This window comes from Tachypleus tridentatus, chromosome 1, assembly GCF_004210375.1.
Source record: "Tachypleus tridentatus isolate NWPU-2018 chromosome 1, ASM421037v1, whole genome shotgun sequence".
Taxonomy (NCBI): domain Eukaryota; kingdom Metazoa; phylum Arthropoda; class Merostomata; order Xiphosura; family Limulidae; genus Tachypleus; species Tachypleus tridentatus.
Window position 1 is genome coordinate 126,060,084 of NC_134825.1, and position 22,156 is coordinate 126,082,239.

General features: G+C 33.1%; 1 protein-coding gene across 3 annotated transcripts in view; it reads right to left on the reverse strand.

Annotated features, from left to right (window-relative positions):
* LOC143222864 (synaptotagmin-7-like) overlaps positions 1–22,156 on the reverse strand; it is a 79,843-nt gene that overhangs the window by 25,138 nt on the left and 32,549 nt on the right. For all 3 annotated transcript variants that reach the window (XM_076449972.1, XM_076449989.1, XM_076449982.1), the window contains exons 3-6: positions 19,720–19,866; positions 16,873–17,090; positions 13,799–13,927; positions 1,224–1,580 (exon numbers count right to left, since the gene is read on the reverse strand). In XM_076449972.1, the coding sequence (XP_076306087.1) occupies positions 1,224–1,580; positions 13,799–13,927; positions 16,873–17,090; positions 19,720–19,866 (851 nt within the window). The remainder of the gene's footprint in view (positions 1–1,223; positions 1,581–13,798; positions 13,928–16,872; positions 17,091–19,719; positions 19,867–22,156) is intronic.

Sequence of the window (22,156 nt, forward strand, 5' to 3'; positions counted from 1 at the left end):
TACAATTAGTATGGTATTTTATTTCACTAATAAATCAAAGGAATTTCAAAGGTGAGTTTTTGTGACAATAATAAATTTTCGAGCCGTAAAAAAAGAATTTTTTCTTTTGATAACAACCCAGTTAATGTCTTTAAAACTAAACTGAATTTAAAAAATTTTAAGAAAAACGTTTCCCAGAAAACTGGGTTCCATAATACACTTCTAAACATTAATGGAAAACAGAAACATATGTTGTTATCCACAGTTATAGTTATCTGTTAAGACCCAATTAAAAAACCAAAGCTTTAGTTGTATGATTGAGCATTTAGAATTTTAAAACCAACTTGAATGTTTTATGACACTTTTTTTTATCTGGGACTAAGTATGTTTTTTTCACATAACGTTTTTGAAGAAAATTACATAATGAAGTGACAAAATCAACATCCAGTACAATCAAATCCAAAGTGAAAAGACATGTGTCAGTAAAACTATAAACTATATATTAATAATATTTTAATAAAACGTATATAGTACCTGTCGAAAAATTAAAAATATCATGATTAATATACTTCTTAAAAAACATTTTAATTAACGACTGAAATGCACGCTTATTCAAACAGCAACATTTTTTTGTTATGGTATGTACGCCCTTTACAAGCCGACGAAGAACAATTACAATTATATTTGTGAAATTACATTAGATCTCGGCCTACTACATCTTTAAACACTTCTTTTTTTTTAATCTCGTCCTTTTGATATTTTCAGGATTTAGAAGAGTGTATAATAATTATATAATTGTATTCCAGCTACACTATACCAATTTTCAACGACGGGTTTCATTCAATCTAATCTTTAAAATCCTAAAGGGAATAGATTAAGAATGTATATAAAAATGTAATAGGTCTGATACTAATTTGCCCGCCAGTGGCATAGCGGTATGTCTGCCAACTTATAACGCTAGAAACTGCGTTTCAGTGCCGATGGTGAGCGAGGAAGAGTAGTTTGTGCTTAATTACAAACAACAACCTAATACTAATTTTCATGAAAAACATGAGCGTAATTATAAACTCTTCTTCTCGAATATCTGAGTCGTACCAAAAGTTAAAATTAAGTAAGACCCTTATTGGTGAGTCAGATGACACATTTTAACAGCTGCAGGGCTTTATAAATTCCCTACCGTACAAGGTTTTACAAAGAGATTTTCTACAAACAAAATGAGGAAAACAAAGAAGAGCTATCTTTACTTGTTTCATTTCTTTGAGGTCAAAAGTGTGAAGAGTCTCTTCACCGTTCTCCGTGATGTTCAGTTCTTTCAAGGGAATGAGAACCTCACCCAAATTAGTGTCGTTAGCAAATCGTTCTTCGTCAAACACACTTAACTTCAAGGTATACTGTTTTAGTTCTGACCACGTTAGGTCTGCTCTGAACGTTTCGCAGAAAAGTGGATTTTGGGTCTTCTTACACGTCTTTGTCTGGAATTCGTATCGTGGGATTTGCTGGCGTTTCGACCGACGTTTTCGACTTTTTTCCTTTAACACTTTTATCTGTACATAAGGATCGCAACTCCCACCATAAGGCCGAGAAAGAAGCTGCTGGACTTTCTATTATAAAAGAAATAAATAATGGCTGAAAGAGGATCCCCCGCTAGTACAGCGGTAAGTCTACAGATTTACAACTCTAAAATCAGGGGTTTGATTCCCCTCGGTGGACTCAGCAGATAGCCCGATGTGGTTTTGCTATAAAAAAACAAACCTGAAAGAGGTGGAGGTTATAAAAGAAATGGTTGTATAGTTATCTTCAAATGCTTATAAAAAGAATATTTTATTTGATCGATACGTTTATCCATGTAGGAGAATAGTTACGTTTGTCCCGTAATTATCGTAAACTAAATACCCTTTTTTATTTAAAGTTATCAAGAAGCATACAAGCTGTTATGTGGCTATTATCACAAATATCTCGTTAAACAGAAACTTAGATTTAGTTTTAGTATTTGCTTATTCATAAAGAAAAACAAGAAATGGTTTTTCGTAGCTGTAAAAATTAATTGTAAGGTGAATCATCCATATTATTTTTAGATATAACAAGGGTAAAGTAACAAAATGGATAACAATGACTTACAACTAAAAAAAAAAACAATAAATTGTACCGTGGTTTGTATGTTGCTGAATAGTTTAAGTTAGATATATTGTTTCATGATTCTGCACCAACGTCACGCAAAATAATTGTAAAAACTGAATGTGAACAGGGAATAGAGGTTATGTTATTTAATGGACGTATGGTGAGGTATATTATTATTCACGTTGTTACATATTATACCAAGAGGTAAAATGCACGACATAGGAAAACTTTTATCGTCAATATCTGTACCCAGACAAGGAAAAAATTAATGAGCTTCTCGTTTCTTCTATGCTGACTTTTCTTAGGGAAAATGGCTTGTGTGATAAAGATGGACAAACATGTTCTAACTTAGCAGGGGAACAGCAAAAGAATCTTATATTGATTGAAAAGGATTTGTGTCTTGAGGCTTTAAAGGTGGAGCAAAAACGCTGGAAAAGAACAAGAATGAAGTCTACTTTATCAGATCAAATGTCTACTCAACAGGAATGGTGGTTATGGTTGAAGGATTTAGGACCAGCCATTCTTTTCTCAAGGGAAGAAATTACGAACTCATTTTAATCTCCGTTTGACTGGAAAACCTTTTCTCTGTAGTGTTTTATTCTGTCTTTGAGAACAAATCGAACAAGGAAAAAAATTCCTGCTGCTAAGCGATTTCTTAAACAAACGAAAAACGAATAGACAAAAATTGGTTCTAGAATCTTCATTTCTATAGTCATTATAATTCGATAAAGTTTCAAAATACCAAGAAACATATAAACTGTTTATTTAAAGTATATATTTTTAGTTATACTCTTAAAAAACTTGAAATGCTATGGAAATACATACTGGCCTGGGCAATCAAAACAGATGATAAACGTAAAATATGCATTGATTTACTTAGACTTAACTATTTTTTAACATTTCATTCTGTCATCATTTTTCACTTGAACTACAGTTTAAATGACATATTGGAGACAGAAAATGATAAAATATCAGGTGTGATATAAAATTATTTTGATTACCTAGCATCGAACCATCGACGAAATATAGAAGTGTAAAAAAGTTATAAGTAAGGGAAAACATGTTAGCTTGTCTTTTTTTAACTTTTTTAGTCTTTCGCACTTTCCCTAAAGTGTACATCACGTTTCTTCTATTTACGAGGATTATGAACACCTCAATCCAAGAAAAAAGTACTTTAATTATGTTCATATAAATTTACAAACACTTGAGAAAAGTAATTATAGTAATAGTACAAAGTCATCTGATGTTAAAATGGATATTAACATAAGTTACTATCAGAAATATAGTTTCTGTTTCTTTGTTAAAGCCCGGCATGGACAAATGGTTACGCCACTTGACTCCTAATGTGAGGTTCGGAGGTTCGAATCCCCATTCCTCCAAACATGCTCACCCTTTCAGCTGTGTTATAATGTAACGATCAATCCCAGTATTCGTTAATAAAATAGTAGCCCAAAAGCTGATGGTGGGTGGTGATGACTAGCTGCCTTTCCTCTAGCATTACACTGCTAAATTGGAGATGGCTAGCGCAGATAGCCTTTCAGTAACTTTGCGCGAAATTCAAAATAAACTAATTTATTTGTCAAAAAGGAGATATACAATTATAATGTCATATATGTTTATTTTATAAGAATAAATATTCGATTTTGGTCACGAAGAAATGTTCTATATGTATACTTCTTTTCGCGAAAAAAGGGAGTAATTGAATTAAAATTTGTTTTGTACATAACTTTCAAAATTTTAAGCCATACGAAGATTTTGTTGTAAGTAAATGTTCTATAATAAAATGTGTTAATGCTATTCTTGTATAATAAATAAGTTTAATATATTTTTGACAATAAATATTGTATGTCAAAGTAATCCTTGTAAAATACATAGTGTCATGTGAATACTTGAAAATCAAAAACGGATTTTTTAATATTTTTCAAATTTATAACTATTATTATTATTATTATTGTCAATGAAAAATAAATTATCCATAAGCATTACATCAAAAATATGTACATGTGTTTATCGCAATCGAACAAATATAAGGTATATTGTTAGGATTAAAGCTCATAATCTCTAGGATTTCTTTTGATCTGTTTGAAGATTTATTTTACATATAATATTTTATCGGTATATTTTGTGTATTTTGAATGCTGTGCGTTATCGTGTTGTCATTTATGTTTTGAAACACAGATGGCATAATGAGGTTACCATAATGAGCTGTAAGTCATATTTAAGTCAGACGTGTGTTCATCTTATGATGTTAAGTTTGGTGATACTAGTGATGCAAGGTATTTAAAAAATACAAATGTTTCTAATAATTCGTTTCCAGTTCCTCTGTTTCTTGCTCAAAGGACTAGGATTTATTACTCGTCCAAGGCTCACCACAGAAACGTAAAGGATATCAAAAAAACTAATTCCCCTATTTGTATATTTTATTTTGTTTTAAATTAATGCAATATAGAGTCGGAATTGAAACATATTACACACAAAGGGTATACGGATAATGTCTCATTGGACAATGTTTCACTAGATTTTGGAGAAAAAATTTACAATGTCTCACCGAAATATTTTTTATACAGTGTACCTTTCTATTTATTTTTCATTATTTTTTTGAAGATCTTAAAAGTTTGTTGGTTTGGAATTTTATGTTTGTTTGTTTCACAATGAGAACTTAATTATATCAGGAAAATTGCTTCAAAAATGTTTGTTTCAAAGTGAGAATCTAATTAAATAGGTAATTTGATAATTATAGCTTGTATTTTTCAAGATGAGAAATTACACATTGTTACAAAATATTTGTTTCACATAACTGGTGTCTCATCAGAGAGAAATGATTCTATTTCGATAAAACAACTGTCAAACACTTTTTTCGATCCAATACAAGATTATTTTTTTTTAATTATTGGAAACATACAAAAGGCATACTAAGAAAAACAATTTTTTCTGAACACACACACAAAAATATGACTATTCGGTTCATGTAAAGAAAAACTTAGAACAGTTGTCCACAACTGAAGCATCGTTCAAAATTTTTTCCATAGTTACAAAAATTAGAGAAATGTTGTTGGTCGACTTTATTTGATTACCGCATTCAAATTGTCCCCCGCTAATTCAGCGGTACGTCCACGGATTTACAACGCAAAAACCAGGGGTTCAATTCCTCTCGGTAAACTCAGCAGATAGCCCTATGTGTCTTTGCTATAAGAAAAACACACACAGGTATTTAAATCTTATAATTTTTCACAAAGTATGATATTATGCTTTATCAAAGTAACGCCAATTTTTTGCAGAATTCTCTAGTTATTTATATGAATGCATCCTCAAAGGTTAATCTGCTTTAAAGCAAGAGTCAGATATCGTGGAAGTGAGACATCGTCCTGGATCCGAAACACGCGCTAACTGTACTAACAGGTGTTTCAGTGAGATGCACAGTGATAGGGATATGAAAATAGTTGTTGTTTTGTCTCTGAATTGTGTCATTCGAAATATAAAGATTGAAAGTATATAAAAATAAAACTATTTATTTCTAGTAGGCTTGATTATTTAATTACATTTTATTCTAAAATAAGCAAGTAACACATGACTTAAAAAACATCTCACGTAATATATCTGTGTTTATCTTGAAATGTGTATAAACAATATGCGTAAAAGAAATCCCTCAAATGATTGACTGGATATGAAAATGAAAGGCAATTATAGAACTGGTATTTGACTACTGATGAATATAATTAGTGTTTCGTTTTCTGTTCTTAATATGCTAGTAATAACTGAAAGTACATAGACTGTATGTATACTCCATGTGATGAAAGAGGAAACTGAAGAAATCCCATCAGTACCACTAGAGGCCACCCTACTGACTCATATACACTCAACCAGCACTGTAGCTATAAAACATATACATATTAAGCAAAATAACTTATTGATACATCCTGAATCATTCCTGGTTGATAAGCCCATATTGAGAGGTTTAAAATATAAAAGCCCAAGGGAAGTGAGCGGACAAGCAAACACAAGAACAAATACATTTCTCTAAAATTATAGTAGTTAAAACTGAAAAACTAAATGTTCATATGCAGTATTAAATCATTTGGATAAGTAAGCTGAATTATGCCAATAGCGTCTACCTAATTAGAAACATATACATTTAAATACTGTGGCTACGTTCAGTTAATTTACCTATAATATGCTTATGCATTAAATAAAACATTAAGCTGTAAACATGATTATATTAGTGTCTCGGAAAAGTTTCCCATTATATTCGTACGTAGGGTGAGGCCTAATAGCTAGCGACTAGTGTGTCGGTTTGCAGATGGACATTTCTAGAGCTCGACACGTGATGTCGATGAAGGCGCTCAGTGTTTTCAGCTATGGACATGTTATAAAAGTAAGAGTTGGTTGTTGTTCCATTAAGACTCCGATGAAACCCATGTAGTGATGCGCCCACCATTTAGTTTCTTTCTCTTTGATCAGCAGTTTAAAATTAGGAACTGTTTGTTTTTTGAACTTCGCGCAAAGCCACTCAAGGGCTATCTGCCCTAGCCGTCCCTAATTTAGCAGTGTAAGACTAGAGGGAAGTCATCACCACCCACTACCAACTCTTGGGCTACTCTTTTACCAACGAATAGTGGGATTGACCGTCACACGGTTGATAGGGCGAGCATGTTTGGTGCGACTGGGATTCGAACCCGTGACCCTCGGATTACGAGTCGAACGCCTTAACCCACCTGGATTTGTTGTCTTCGTCCATTTTTATTTTGTAATAAATTTATTTTCCTTATCGTCTCTTTTAAAATTATTTGAGTTTTATGAGTCCACATCTTTCCAGAAAGTTTTTTTTTTGTTATGCACAAAGCTACTCAAGTGGCGATCTATGCTCTTCCCACCACGGGTATCGAAACCTGGTTTCTAGCAGTTTAATTCCGCAAACATACCACGGTGTCTCTGGGGGGCTTGCAGGATATATCGTACCATTGTTTTTTTTTTCAGGTATGTACTTTTTCTGGTCACAAAGACTGTTTAATTACTCATTTTAAATATAAAACGTGTCTCATTTACAGTTACTTGTTTCAGGTGTTATATGTAGGCACATTCACGTTCTCTTCCCATATTTAATGCTATTGCAGATTTTCACGTTGAGATTCACTTGTCGACTAAAGTATGAACTCAAAACAACCATATCTAACATTTATAATTCTGTGAAAAGTGAAACTTAAATAATGGAAAAGGTGTTTGGTCAAAACTCCGATGCTAGGACATGTAAAAACAGGTATTATTCTCACTATGATACACCATAAACCTGTATCAGTATCGCCAGTACCGACTGAAGACCTAAGAAAATGTCGGTTTCATGCTTGTCTCAAGTAATGAAATAGAACAGACGAAGTACAACATTCAAAGCTTTTTATTCCAAACCGGAAAAAAAGTTTCTTCCCACGTATTTCTATATTAAATGTTTTCATTTGTATGCTTCCTCTGGTATTAGTTGTAAACAAGGTTCTAATAGAGTATGTGAAACTGTAACAATTACTAATAGAGATTATTGAGATATAAAACTAGAACTCTCCAGAAGTCATGTTAAACCTCTCGGAACAGGTTCTTTATGAGATAGGTGGCGGTTTAATACCGATTATTCCAACGAACCTGCCGCAAATAAAGGCATAAATGTGACTTTTAAAAAATAAGATAAAATTAGTAGGAAGTGCTTGCAATGAATGCACAGATAGCTACTTGAAAACTGCAGCTTAGAACAGGTAACCTGATGCGAAGATCGAATTTAAGCATGAGACTACAAACAGTGGAGTGCACTGTTTACAGATAAAGTGAAAGTTTAAATTGATAGACAATGACCAATGACAGTTTATATGATGACAGAGAGATAAATTATATGATAACTAATGTACATTATCTACAATGTATCATGTTGGAAGATCAGTAGAAGTTTGGGGCCGCATCTCAGTCAACGGTGTCTGCGATCTGTATAAAACTGATGGCAGCCTGACTGATAACTAATACGGTATGATTCAGAGCCATTATGCCATTTCTTCAGGAACACGACTAATCAAGTGGAAGCTAATCTTCCGGCAGTATAATGTTCCAAAGACACAAGTGTATATAAAGTGTTTTATAAGGATATTTCGATTGTAAAGAGGCCGATGGAATACCAACTATTATGACTTAGCCTTCACAGAATTCCGATATGAACGTTCTTGAAGCTGTGTGAACTTGTATAACAACAAAGGAGGTCAAAAGGTAACAAAAAAAACAATGACAGAAAGTTGAAACAATATTTTACAGTCATACATTAACAATCTGTAAACAATCATGAGAAGAAAATGTAATTCTCTAGGTGAAAGAGAAATGGCTTTTGTATAAAATACCATATTGTACGAATTATTTATTTTTCTTTCCTATTTTTTTCTGATGTTATTTAGTATCTTTGATAATTTTGTCTTTTAGTTGCTATTACTTGTTGTTAGTGACTCATGCATGGCTTGTGTGTTTCAATTACTGTACGTATATACTTTATTGTCGCTGGAGCGTCCTTCTGCTAGTACTGTGCACAACTAAGTGAACGAGTGTTGCTTGTTTTCTGTTAGAATATATGTTTTGAAGATATAGAAGCACGCCTAAGGTCACTGAACTTATCATATTTCATTGGAATTTTTAAGGCTTGCAAATCATCGGTTATCTTGTTCCGAAGACTCTTCGATCTATGGATAAATTTACTCATGCAATAATTTCAGGATCTATAAACCAGTGTACAAATGTATAGAAATAAGACTTATTATTGAATTAGACACCAAAATTCAAAGATGTATAATACCTTTTCAAGTTGAAAAAGTTACACCTTACAGCACTAATACTTGTTTGATGAAAGAACATAAAGAAACACATTACGCACGTGTGTTTCACTACTGCTGTTTGCTTTTGTTGCTGTTTGTTTAAGAGCAAAGCCACATTACACCATTTTCTTTGTCTAGTGGATTTTACTGTTGTAAGTCCGTAAAGTTACCGCTGTCCAATCAGGAGAAGTGTTTCATTGGAGTAGAAATATTTCTTTGGTAAACAGAATCAGTTAAAATCATGGGCCTTTTATATTTATTATAAAAATGGCTGGACAACATGTAATTCGTGCATTTGCCTTTGTTGTTGTTTTTTAACTTGCGTGTCGAGTCTAAATTAAAGTATGAAAAAGACGAACTTTAGAAGTTTTAGTGAAGTCCAAGAAATGGAAAAAATCATTTCCAGTTGTTCTGGTTTTATAAATGTAATTTTGTAAGCGTAAATGACTGTGTGTTTAGTAAACAATAAAAAATATCCAATACGTGGTAAATATGCATAACACTCTTTGAGAGTGGATCCAAGCGTGATGCCGTGAGTGACAGTCAAATTCCATTATTCAATTAGACGAGAATAGCCCTGGTGGTGGATGCTGTTCACTAGCTGCCATCACTCTGTCAGTTGTAGACTGGAGACAGCTAGCCTAGATAGTGTTTTAGGAGCTTTACGCGAATATTAAAAAACAAACAAGCTTTTTTTGTTTGCATAAGACCCCTTGTTCATTTTTTAATGCATTTGCTTGCAAATTAACAAAAACAACTGAATAGTCACACAAATTTATAAATTTACACAACGTTCTTAAGGCTGACAATACGAACTAGTAAGTATATTTAGTAAATATTAGTGTCTTCACTAGAAAGAAAACAACTACAAAATCTTACTTTTTCGTGTTACTTACTTTGTAAAAACATATATATTTATGTTTTATTTACGTAAGTTCATACTTTACTGAATACAGATTTTCTTTCTGTTCTTGACTAAAAAATGTGTAAAAACTATTAATAATAGCATATATTGCTTGCATACTAAACAAAAGTGTATTTAATTCTACTGTTTCTTAAACATTTATATTCAAACAAACATCATTGAAAATTTAATTAATTACTTTAGCTGTCTTTTTACACTACCAGCTTTTTTATTTTGAAAGTGTTTAGGGTTATATAACTATTTAACTAGGTTTAGCTCTATCCCCCCCTACCTTAAAGCGCTAAAATCCATGTTTCGATACCCGTGATAAACATAACACAGCCATTGTGTAGCTTAACATCAAATAATCACATGAACTTAACTTTCGTTTAGGGTATTTTTTCAATACTAGCATAAGAACATTAATGAATGTATCCATTTTTAATGTTGTTTGGAAGCAAAAGTACATAATTTTATTACTAAAAGCGTGTTAGAATCTGTTGTAACAATTATATATCACTGAAGTCAATAAAAGTTCAGTGAATAATGAAAATTAAAGTTGGCGTAAAACGTACTTATGGTGGCCATAAACGTCTGTTCGATATCTCAATAACAGAAGGGTTAAAATTTGAGTGGCACGAGTTATAAAATGAAATAAATAAGTATTGTTTTCAGTTGGGACATGATAGAAATTTAATTAACCAACGTGAGCTTTCACGTTCCCTAGATGTTAATTATATTATCCTAATTAGCATAACAACATGTTTCAATCTGCATTTGTGCTTGGAATACATCATTACTAATTTTATGTTAATAAACAATAAAGTCAAAATACTTTGATGTAGAAATTGTATTTTTGCTTCAGTTTTGTCGCGTATTCTTCATTTTACTTCTGACAAAAATCAGCATAATGATATTAGCTTTATTTGGATGACTAATCCAGAATTTTACTTCCGTTTATTTACATGAGTGACTTAATAATCCAATATCTTACTTTAGTGCTCCGTCAGATGAAGCGAGGAAATTAACATACTTAGAAACTTCCTGCGTCAGAATATTTAAATTTGTCACAACTTTTTCCACTTTTGTGTTCTAATTTGCTCAGTGTTTTGAAAAAACTTTGTAATGCAGTTTTTGGAAGTCTACATAAAATAACTATTTTAATATGAGAACTGTGTATTTTTTTATAGCAAAGCCACACTGGGCTATCTGCTGAGTTCACGGAGGGGAATCGAGCCCCCTGATTTTATCGTTGTAAATCCCAAGACTTACCGCTGCACCATCGAAAGACAATATGAGAAGTAACTAGTGGTATTTAATTTAAAATAATCACTTAAGTAGCGTGTTATACTCGCTGTTTACGTACGAACTTCTCTAGAACGAGCAACTAGCTGTGCTAAATAACTGTATTATGTGGTTCTGGTTTTGGTATAGCACCGCTTTCGTAAATCTCTGTTTCTCAAAGTAGCAAAGACGGTTGTACATATAAGTTGTTTGATTTTTTAAAATAAATTCACACTAACTAACATAGAATCAGCGTTAAAGCAGTATATCAATTTTTGATTATTCCTTTCATTTAGGAGTTTGATTCCCCTCGGTGGACTCAGCATATCTGTGGCTTTACTATAAGAACATACACTCCTTTCATTTAGTATTCAAAAATTTGCAGTTAGGAGACGTTTTGAACTATGATCAAAGAACTGTGTGCAATTTGACAGTGGAATTATTTGGCGCTTAATTTACCTCTTCTCATAATTATATATGCGTTCGCAGATAATTGTTTGTTTGATTTCGCTCAAAGCTACACGAGGGCTATCTGCGCTAGCCGTCCCTAATTTAGCCGTGTAAGACTAAAGGGAAAGCAGCTAGTCATCACTGCCCATCGTCAACACTTTACCAACAAAATAGTGGGATTGACCTTCCTATTATAACGCTTTTACGGCTGAAAGGGCGAGCATGTTTGGTATGACAGGGATTTAAACCCGCGACTTTTAGATTACGAGTCGAGCGCCTTAACGGGCCGATGGAGATAATGCAGCACGTAAGATATATTTGTATAATATATACATGCACACATTCTAATGAATCTATATTTATCTATTTTTACATAAATATATACAGAGAGAGGGTAAGAAAGAGAAAAATATGAATACATACATCAACACTGTTGTATGTCAAAACAGTTTGTAAGAATTACTGCTTTTGATACAAATTATACATACATCTCCACTGTTGTATGTCAAAACAGTTTGTAAGAATTACCGCTTTTGATACAAATTATACATACAGTCATGTGAAAAAGTTAAGACACCCTATGAAAGCCTGTGTATTTGTGTAACATCTTTGGATATATAGATATTTAATATCAATTTAAACAATACTGAGAGATTATAGGAATATAACTAAACAATTAAAACGGAAGAAAACACTTTTCAAGATCTTCTGTAAATGTAATTCCACAAAAATGCATATTCTAACTGAGGAAAAAGTTAGGACACCCTACCCCCTAATAGCTAGTGTTACCCCCTTTGGCTGAAATGACTGCAGTGAGACGCTTCTTGTAGCCATCTATCAGTCTCTGACATCGATCTGAAGATAGTTTGCCCCACTACTCAATTCAGAATTCTTTCAGCTGTGAGATGTTTGAGGGGTTTTCTGCATGTACAGCCCGTTTCAAGTCACCCCACAGCATCTCAAAGGGAGTAAGATCTCGGCTTTCACTCGGCCATTCTAGTATTTTCCATTTCTTAGTTTTCAGCCAGTCCTTGGTGGATTTACTGGTATGTTTGCAACATTGTCGTGTTGCAGGGTACAGTTTCGCTTCAGCTTTAATTTTCGTACAGATGATTCTCTCATGATCCTCAAGCACCCTCTGATACACAGTAGAATACATGGGAGATTCAATGATTGTGTGCTGTCCAGGTCCTGCTACAGCAAAGCAGCCCCAAATCATGACACTTCCACCTTCATGCTTCACAGTTGGTATGGAGTTTTTTCCTGGAATTCTGTATTTGGTTTACGCCAAACATGTCCTCTGTTCTGGTGTCCAAATAATTCAATTTTGGACTCATCTGTCCAAAAAACATTATTTCAGAAGTCCTGGACTTTGTCTACATTCTCTCTGGCAAACTTCAGTCTGACCTTGATGTTTCTCTTAGAGAGCAAAGGTTTCCTCCTTGCACACCTCCCATGCAAGTTAAACTTGTGCAATCTCTTTCTGATTGTAGAGGCAGCACTTTCACATCAACAGCAGCCAGAGCCTGCTGTAGGTCCCGTGATGATATGTTAGGGCGTTTGGAGACCTCTTTTAGCATCTTGCTGTCTGTTCTCGGGGTGAACGACCAGACCTGGGCATGTTGGCAATTGTTTTGAAAGTCCTCCACTTGTTGACTATTTTCCGGACAGTGGAATGGCTGATTTCAACATCTTTTGGGATCTTTTTAAATTCCTTACCAGACTCATAAACTGCTACAATTGTTTTCTGAAGGCCTCAGACAGCTCATTTGCTCTCACCATGGTGCTCACTCGCACTTCAACAGTCAGGAGCACACCAAACTTAATGTCTGAGGTTTAAATAGAGCAAGACTCATTCAAAATGCTGAGTAATGATCTTTTAATCATGTGCACCTGGTGTGATACACCTGTGTGTGAGTTGAGCCATTTTAAGTGGGAATAAATGTGGGGGTGACCTAACTTTTTCCTCAGTTAGAATATTCATGTTTGTAGAATTACATTTACAGAAGATTTTGAAAAGTCTTTTCTTCAGTTTTATTTGTTTAGTTATATTATTTTAATCTCTCAGTATTGTTAAAATTGAGATTAAGTATCTATATATCTAAAAATGTTACAAAAATACACAGGCTTTCATAGGGTGTCCTAATGTTTCACATGAGTGTACATCTCCACTGTTGTCAAAACATTTTGTAAGAATTACTGCTTTTGATAAAAATTCCGTAACTATACATACCTTTATCAAAAGCAAAAGTTGCCCATTATTTTGGCTATCATGAGCTTCGTACTTGACACCAAAGATTATGTGACCATGGTTAACGTTCCCTCCTCCGTTAGCTGAGGATCCGTTCAGTGTCTTTTCGCTCTGGAAGTAAAAAATAATTCAGTTCCTAAAGTACAACAACACTGATCTGTTATACTGTTTTAATTGCTTTGCAGGACATCGTCATACTATTTAATACTTTGTAAATTTCATGTTTCTCTAATTAAATCAAACATAATAATTATTTATTCAAAGACATCGTTGAAAAATGTATTTCGTTTCACCCACCTCAAAGCACTTAAAATAAACTTGATCGTGTTTGCATACTGGAAAAAGGATGATTCGTAACGTTAGTCACTGATGTGAAAGAAACATCTAATTAAAAACGATGCATATGATGCATATCAAATTTTTTTGTATATGTAAAAGAAACTTGTAAATTTATAATGATTTTTGTACCTTCAATGGTAAACGTATCAGCTAAGCAAGAGATCTGGGACCTTTATAATGGTATATATGTTCAATTAATTTGCAGTGTTCTTGCTTACAGTATTACACCCATAACTTTAACTCTTAGAGTATGAACAAACAAAAGCTAGCGTAAGAGACCTAAACATGCTCGCTCTCTTAGCCGTGTGAACGTTATAATGTGACTGTCAATATCACTATTTTTCGTAAACAGTGCCGTAAAATTTGTCGAGAATGGTGTCGACTAGCTGCTTTCCCTCTAGTCTATCTTTTCTAAATTAGAGACAGCTTTGCGCAAATTGTACAATCAAATACTAGATTCATTCTTTTCAGGTATTCCCTCAACTATTGCTGTGAGACTTTAAGTAGTTATTCTTTTATAATAGCAAGAATATTAACATTTTATCTTTATAGTAATAAATTACCTAAATACATCATTGTCCAGTTTTAACTAATAAAAATTAATTTCGGTTATATATATATATTCTAAATACTCGATTCATTTCATTGTTTGTTTGTATTAGAATTTATATGCAAAGCTATAAAAAAGCTTTCTGCGTGTAGACGTCCCTAAATTTGTTTAAAGGGGAAAAACAGATAGTCAATAGAATTTCCCGCCAACACTTGGTCTATTATTGTCACAAAGATTCATTGGACTTGACAGTCCCTTCCATAATACATCGCAGTCAAAAGTGGGAAGTGCGATTTCGTGACAACGACACGCAAACTTTGAACCTTTAGATAAAAAAAATCTATTCACTCTAAACATAAGTCCCACACCTGGCCTCAAGTTCATTTTATAAAATAGCTTTAGTCATCTTATTCTCTAAGCAATAAGTTTCTCCTTTTTTAAACCTTTGACTGCGTCCTTTTACTACTATAGTTTTGTAATCTTCTGTTACAAGAGACCTGGCATGGCCAGGTGGTTAGTGCACTCGACTCGTAATCTGAGGGTTGCGAGTTCGAATACCCGTCGCATCATACATCCTTGCCCTTTCAGCAGTGTTGGTGTTATAATGTGAAGGTCAATCCCACTTTACGTTGGTGAAAGAGTAGCCCAAGAATTGGCAGAAGATGGTGATGACTAGCTGCCTTCCCTCTAGGCTAACACTGCTAAATTAGGGATGGCTAGCGCAGCTATCCCTCGTGTAGCTTTGCACGAAATTCAAATATACGTTGTGAAAAGATTGCTAAGAAAAAATGTTTTTTTTAAAAAGCTTGTTAATTAGTTGAATCACGTCCAAACTTTGAAATTAACGTCAGTGACTTTTATGTAAGACGGCGTACAATAAGTTAATGTTTCCATACGACTTGAAAATATATTATGAAGCCAAACAACTTACTAACTTTTTCTTTTCTTTTTTCTTTACATATTACAAACAGGTCACAGTATTTTCAGCTTCTTCAAAAATGTAGCAAAACTTGTCGCAATAATCATTTCAGTTTTAAAATGTTATAAAAGCTACTAAATATATGTTGTTTTTTACAACAAATACCACGAATATTGTCAGTATAGTTGTGCCTACGTTGAAAAATTAAATAAAATGCATCCAAACATTTACGGCTTTTATTTTAAAATACCGTAAAGAGAAATAACTTATTTGTGTCAATTGTGAAGTATGTCATACATGACTAAAATATTCTTATGCACTTTGGACACTAAAAACGAATTAAGCATTATTTTACTTTTAAAACATTCCTCATTTTGAAAACGTCACAAAATTAGCTGTGATGTTTGTATCCATTTTTACCATAAAAGGGACTAAAATACCACAGTTTCTTTAATTTGGTCTTTCTGAAATACGGTTACCAGACTGACAGAGTGACAAACTGAGACTATTTTTTTCTTTGTATACACTGGACACAGTAACAACTTCGAAACAGTTTAAGTGACAGTAACACACTTTCTTATTACATTGCGTTTTGATATTATGAATACACAAAACCTGATTAAAGTTTACATAATTTAAAATAAATAAAATAAAAAACGCGCCAAGGTTGTCTCGAAGGTATTCAAAAGAGAAATGTCCCATAATGTTTCTCAATTAGGTAGGTCTTCAGATCTCAACAGATACGGTTGACAAATAACATGTTAAGATCTATCTCTATTAAGTGTTTCTTTAAGTAAAGTTTGGAGTATCGTTAATTTTAGATCATAACCATATTTGGCCATCAGCTTTGTTCACCGCCAGATTTACCACTGTCTCACAGGGACGCAAAATGTAATGGAATTGTATCTGATGACAAACTGTATATATTATCTGATATCTGATATCTGATATATAATACCTGAGGTACAGAAAAAGTGGGATAATTTAATACTTTTACTCTTTCTCATCATGACAAAAATAAGGCTGAAAACCAGAACAATTCCAACTATACAGGACCTTTGGCAACCCTACATAAAACAGGACTAGTTACGAATAGTTATTTTAGTGTATTTCTGTCAAACTCAGAAGATAGAGAATGTCGATGAAGGGGCAATAAATCATAAACTGATGAGATTCATCTACAGTGTTTAAATCAATTTAGATTAATGTATTTCAATAAAATAAAAGACCAGAGAAACTAAAACTTACGTAACTCGATAGTGTAGCATCATCCTTGCTACCTGATGACATGCTACTATAGGTAGAATCATTTGTATACTTCCTGTTTCTTTCGTTATGAACGAACTCTGGTGTCCACTTTAATGTCCTTCCTGCCTGAAGGCTGTGTTGTGGTCCGACTGTGAGCTTAAACCGAGTTGTTTCCTCAGGAGTTCCGTAATTTTCATATTTTTGTCGTTTTCTTTTATCTGCAGTTCATATAATTGCATTACATTGTGATCATACAGTTATAACAACATATTTTCTTGCTTTTAGTGCTATTCTTCGAGCAAAGAAATAATTATGTATAGAAAAGGTGTGATTTGTTGTTAATTTTGGGCAAAGCTACAAGAGGGTTTATCTGCTCTAGCCGTCCCTAATTTAGCAGTGAAAGACTAAAAGAAAGGCAGCTAGTCTTCACCCACCGCCAACTTTTGAGCTAGTCTTTTACCAACGAATAGCGGATTTGACAGTAACATTATAACGCCCCCTTGGCTGAAAGGGCGAGCATGTTTGTTTCACGGAGATTATTCGAACCTGCGGCCTTTGTATTTCAATTCCAGTTCCCTAATCACCTGGTCACGCCTTTATATAAGAGGAAAAAAGAAATAAACATTTTCTATTTTATTGGCTAAATACAAACACATTTTGAAATGAGATTTAAAGAACAACCTGCTTCTTTTGTTCACCCGAGTTCGTTTTTCTCGGAAATTGCTCGCTTCTTGTGTTTTCATAAATATAGGTATAGCTATATCTATATATCTTTATGTGTCTCTCATAGACACATAAAGTTAATATTTTAGAATCTATCAATATCACATACGTACCTAATGTATGTATTGAATGAAATACCAAGAATTTATACACATGGTTCGTAATCGCTGACAGATATATGACTAAAGCAAATTTAAAATTGAATTTTATCATGATTAATTTACGAGTTTGCTAATTTCAAATTTTGGCGTAAAGCAAGAGCAATCTGCAGATATTTGTATTTAATTATGAACGATTGGTAAAAAGGAAAAACTATTATCAATTTTTGACTACCCTTGTGCGACCGAATACTAGGTTCTTTCTACCTGTCACACTTGCAAGAGCTTCAACGAAGTGTGAAGGGTATAAGCCGTATCAAGAAATGTAAGATATATCAACATGAAAAATCAAGGCAATATCATGAAATGGTTTTGTTATTTTCATCCTTTCATAAAAGTGCAATGAAGTTTTTTTTCTTTTTGTCGAATAAATAATGATTTTTTTACTTACAAAATTGAGACAACGAAAAGTCCACACGAATATTAGTGTTGAGTGATTAAAAAATTGATTTGTTTTAATAGTCTATAATACATAACAAGAGGAAATCCTCAATAGCTGCGGCACTTGAAATTATTCCAAGTACAATTGCAGTAAATTAATCTATGAGACCTTTTTTTTAAACTTATTAACTATATTTTTATTTGTTTGTTTTTGAAATTCGTGCAAAGTTACACGAGAGCTGTCAGTGCTAGCCGTCCTTGATTTAGCGGTGTAAGAATAGGAGTAAGGCATCTAGTCACAACCATCCACCGCCAGTTTGTGGGCTGCTCATTAACCAAAGAGTAGTGGGATTGACAGTAACATTAGAACGAATCCACGGGTGAAAGGGCGAGCATGTTTGATGTGACAGGAATTTGGGCCCGCCACCCTTAAATTGTGAATTGAACGCCTTAACCACATGACCATGCCGGGATCTATAATTTTGTGCGCCAACGTTAGGCGCGAGTATACCCGATTTGATTTTATTACTCGTTAGAATCTTTACCAGCCTACACTCACATTAATATTATTTTAAGTAGAATTAGAGTGAATTAATCTATGAAACCTTGAGTATGGTCAAATAAATCAGTCAAAAGTGATTCACCACCTGATTCGAAAACTGTAATTAGATCTCAAATCTTAAAACCTTAGAACAGTTCTATGAGCGGACTTGTAGTAGTTTGAGTAGGTTAAAACTTCCTTACTTGCAAGAGCTAGGAGGATTGGACTTTAGCTCAGATAGTAGAGCAGTCATCTAATTTAAATATGAGAAAATCCAATATGTGTTTATATGTATATATATATCATGAAAATATACCACATGATAGGTCTGGCTTCAGCTATTCTCCCTTGAAGGGGGGGGGAGGCGCAATGAAGCTTTTGTTTACCCTTCTTAGCGATTTAAAGAACTCACACGACATAATATGATTTTTAAGCCACCAGGGAGAATAAATTTGGTTGGGTCAGAGTGAAATTTGGAGTTGCACGGCCTACCCCAGAGTCCCCCTATCGGTTCCCAGTGGCATAGTGGTATGTCTGCGGATTCACACCGGTAAGAACCAGATTTCGACACCCATGATGAGCAGAGCACAGATAGCTCATTGTGTAGTTTTGTGCTTGCTTCTAAAAAAATAGACAAAATCTCCCTAACGTCGGCCCTGCCAAAGACTCATCTGCACACTACACTACTTGTTGTCCGTTTAAGATTATCTTAAATGAGTTAATTTCAATACACATAGTATAAAATATGTTCCATTTCTAACTAGTTTAATCACGAACTGTGTTTTATAACGGTGCTCAAGTTGTAAAATAATGGTTATTTACTAGATATATTTGAAAGCTGTTTGTGATTTACCTTTACAAAATAGTTGAATCAATGGACGTAACTTCAGAAATTATGGAAGATTTGAAATGCGCTTAATCTTAGCGTACCATAATAGTTTGCCTTCATTGTATACATCTCAAAATAACCGTTTTAACTCTGAAAGTATTGTTTTATGACATAAACTTTGTAAAGTGTAGAAACGTTAAATGAAGTCCACTCACCGAGCTTGTCTTCTTTATACAAACAGGTATGAAGCCAGCAGTATGGTGAAACAACACACACAGTAACAATAATAGTGAGGCTTAGCAGTCCTAGACAAATACCGATCACCATTACTTTTTCACTGTCCGTCAACTGCAACACGGAATCTGTAAATAATACAAACACATCGCAAGATTCTTGTTTATAAATAACGAAAATTTCGATAGAAATAAATTGTTCTATTTTCATGAAAAATCAAATGTCATTACGTGAAGACAATCATTCTACTTCAAGTTTGTATAAAAACGTAATCCAATGATGAAGACACTAAAATTTATTGTCTGGTTCTTTTATCAGACGTATAGCGTTGTTATAGAGTTAAAACCCTTTTAAAGTTCAACTCTTTCGCACATTTTATACATCATACAATATTCGCCTTGTTAAAAGGAATCACTTCATAGTACTACCTATTTGTGAACATTAGTATTAGAAACTTTGAACACAAACATAAAGAATACGTAACTTGGTAATAAGATGATAAACTCATGATAAAGATGATTTAAAAAAAAACTTTAGTTACATTTTCTCGTAGATCTTCTTGTTGCCTTCAAAATGATTACAAATATTACAACAAAAATCACTCCATGAAGAATATGAAAAACACGTGTTTTATTTAGCTTTAATTGTCTCACCTACTAACCCTTTTTTATATCAGTCATAAAATAGTAACATGAACATTAATAGTGAATCATACAGTAAGATAACTAAACAAAAGTTATTGTAAATATACCGGTAAAATGCTAACGATTATGAAAGGATAAACTATTAAAGAATTAATAGTTTATTGAAGAATTAATAAAATTAGTGTTATTTCAGTTTTTGGATTTTTATATTAATAAAAATCTATTCAGATTGAAAATTGAAAAACATTGGACAGATTAGTATGGTGTTTTTTGTATAAGAACAGAGTGTTGATAGTTAGTTCAATACTTGAACTTTTAACAAATTTACTAGCTTTCTACATTTTTATTTTTAATTTATAACAATTTGAAAACAAACTTCAATATAATTTACAGATATTTGAATTTGTTTTTTATCTGATATTGTTTCTGAGAAATCATATTTCAATCATTTTTCTTAGTTGTTCTGTTGCTAGTTGAAATGTGTCACTGTTTGTTAGAATTAACGCAAAAATAAAACAGAACGACTTTTTTATTGGTTCGTAAAATTAACTGTAACACTTTAAGTAACCATTTAATGTTTATTTACATGACCTCTAGCCATGAAATTATTTGGTTCCGTTCCAAACGTTGAAAGGTTTGAGGAAATTATAATGCCTTTTACACTGCCAAAAGGGTCTTAGATATGCATATACAATATTATTACAACTTCATGTTTTAACACTTAGTTCAAATTCCACAACCTAAGCTCTTAAATTCCTAATTACCGAGTGGACGCCAAGACATGTCTAATCAAGCCAATGTCGAAAACAACTCTGTACAGGCTCTATTTATCCTAGTAGAATTACTAAAATGTGTTGGTGCCCTTAGGGCTCCGTTTAATTTGAACTATATTTTCATAAAACTTTGTAGAGATTGAGTTTCATCATTTCAGAACTTCTCTGTATAACTGCTTGTATACCGAAAAAACTCTAAAACTCTTTGCCTATATTAAATACAATTTTTGATTAACAAAGTATCGATATTCTACAGGTATTGTAAAACAAAACGATTGTTTAAACTGATATCACATTGGCGTTTATCTCATTCTTAAGACTTTTCGGTTTATTTGTTAAATTTTGCGAAAAGCTACTAGAAGGCTATCTGCTCTAATTTAGAAATGATAAACAACAAAAGAGAAGGTAGTTAATTAGCATCATCCACCTACAATTCTTGGGCTACACTTTTTTTCACAGTATAACGTCCTAAAGGCTGAAATAACAAGTATGTTTAGTAACCGGGTTCGAATCAATGACGCATAAATTGGAAGTCAAATATCTTAACCCCCAAGTAATGCCATGTGATGTGTCGGCTCTCGTATGTTTGGTTACAGTTTAAAGTTTTCTTTAGGTGTGACTTCGATTATTTTTACCACCCTAAGTGTTCAATGCCAAGAGTAGAAAGTATTTTTGAAGTACATAATTTCGAATATAATAATTTCCTTTTCAATAAATTCCTGTTAATATGTTCAGAAAACACTTTACATAGAAGAGCGAACAACGTTTCCGTATATATTAAATAACCTTTATGAACCTGACGATGACCGAAGTCGAAACGTTGTTCGCTCTTCTATGTAAAGTGTTTTCTCAGCCCAAACGAGCCGTTTTTGCATATAAAAGACAGGTAAACAGTTGTTCATGTATGTTTAAGAATAGCTAATCACTTAATACCTTTCCAGAATATTTATATGAAAAGTAGCAATAAAACTTTCGGTTAAGAAGATTCGTTAAAACATAGA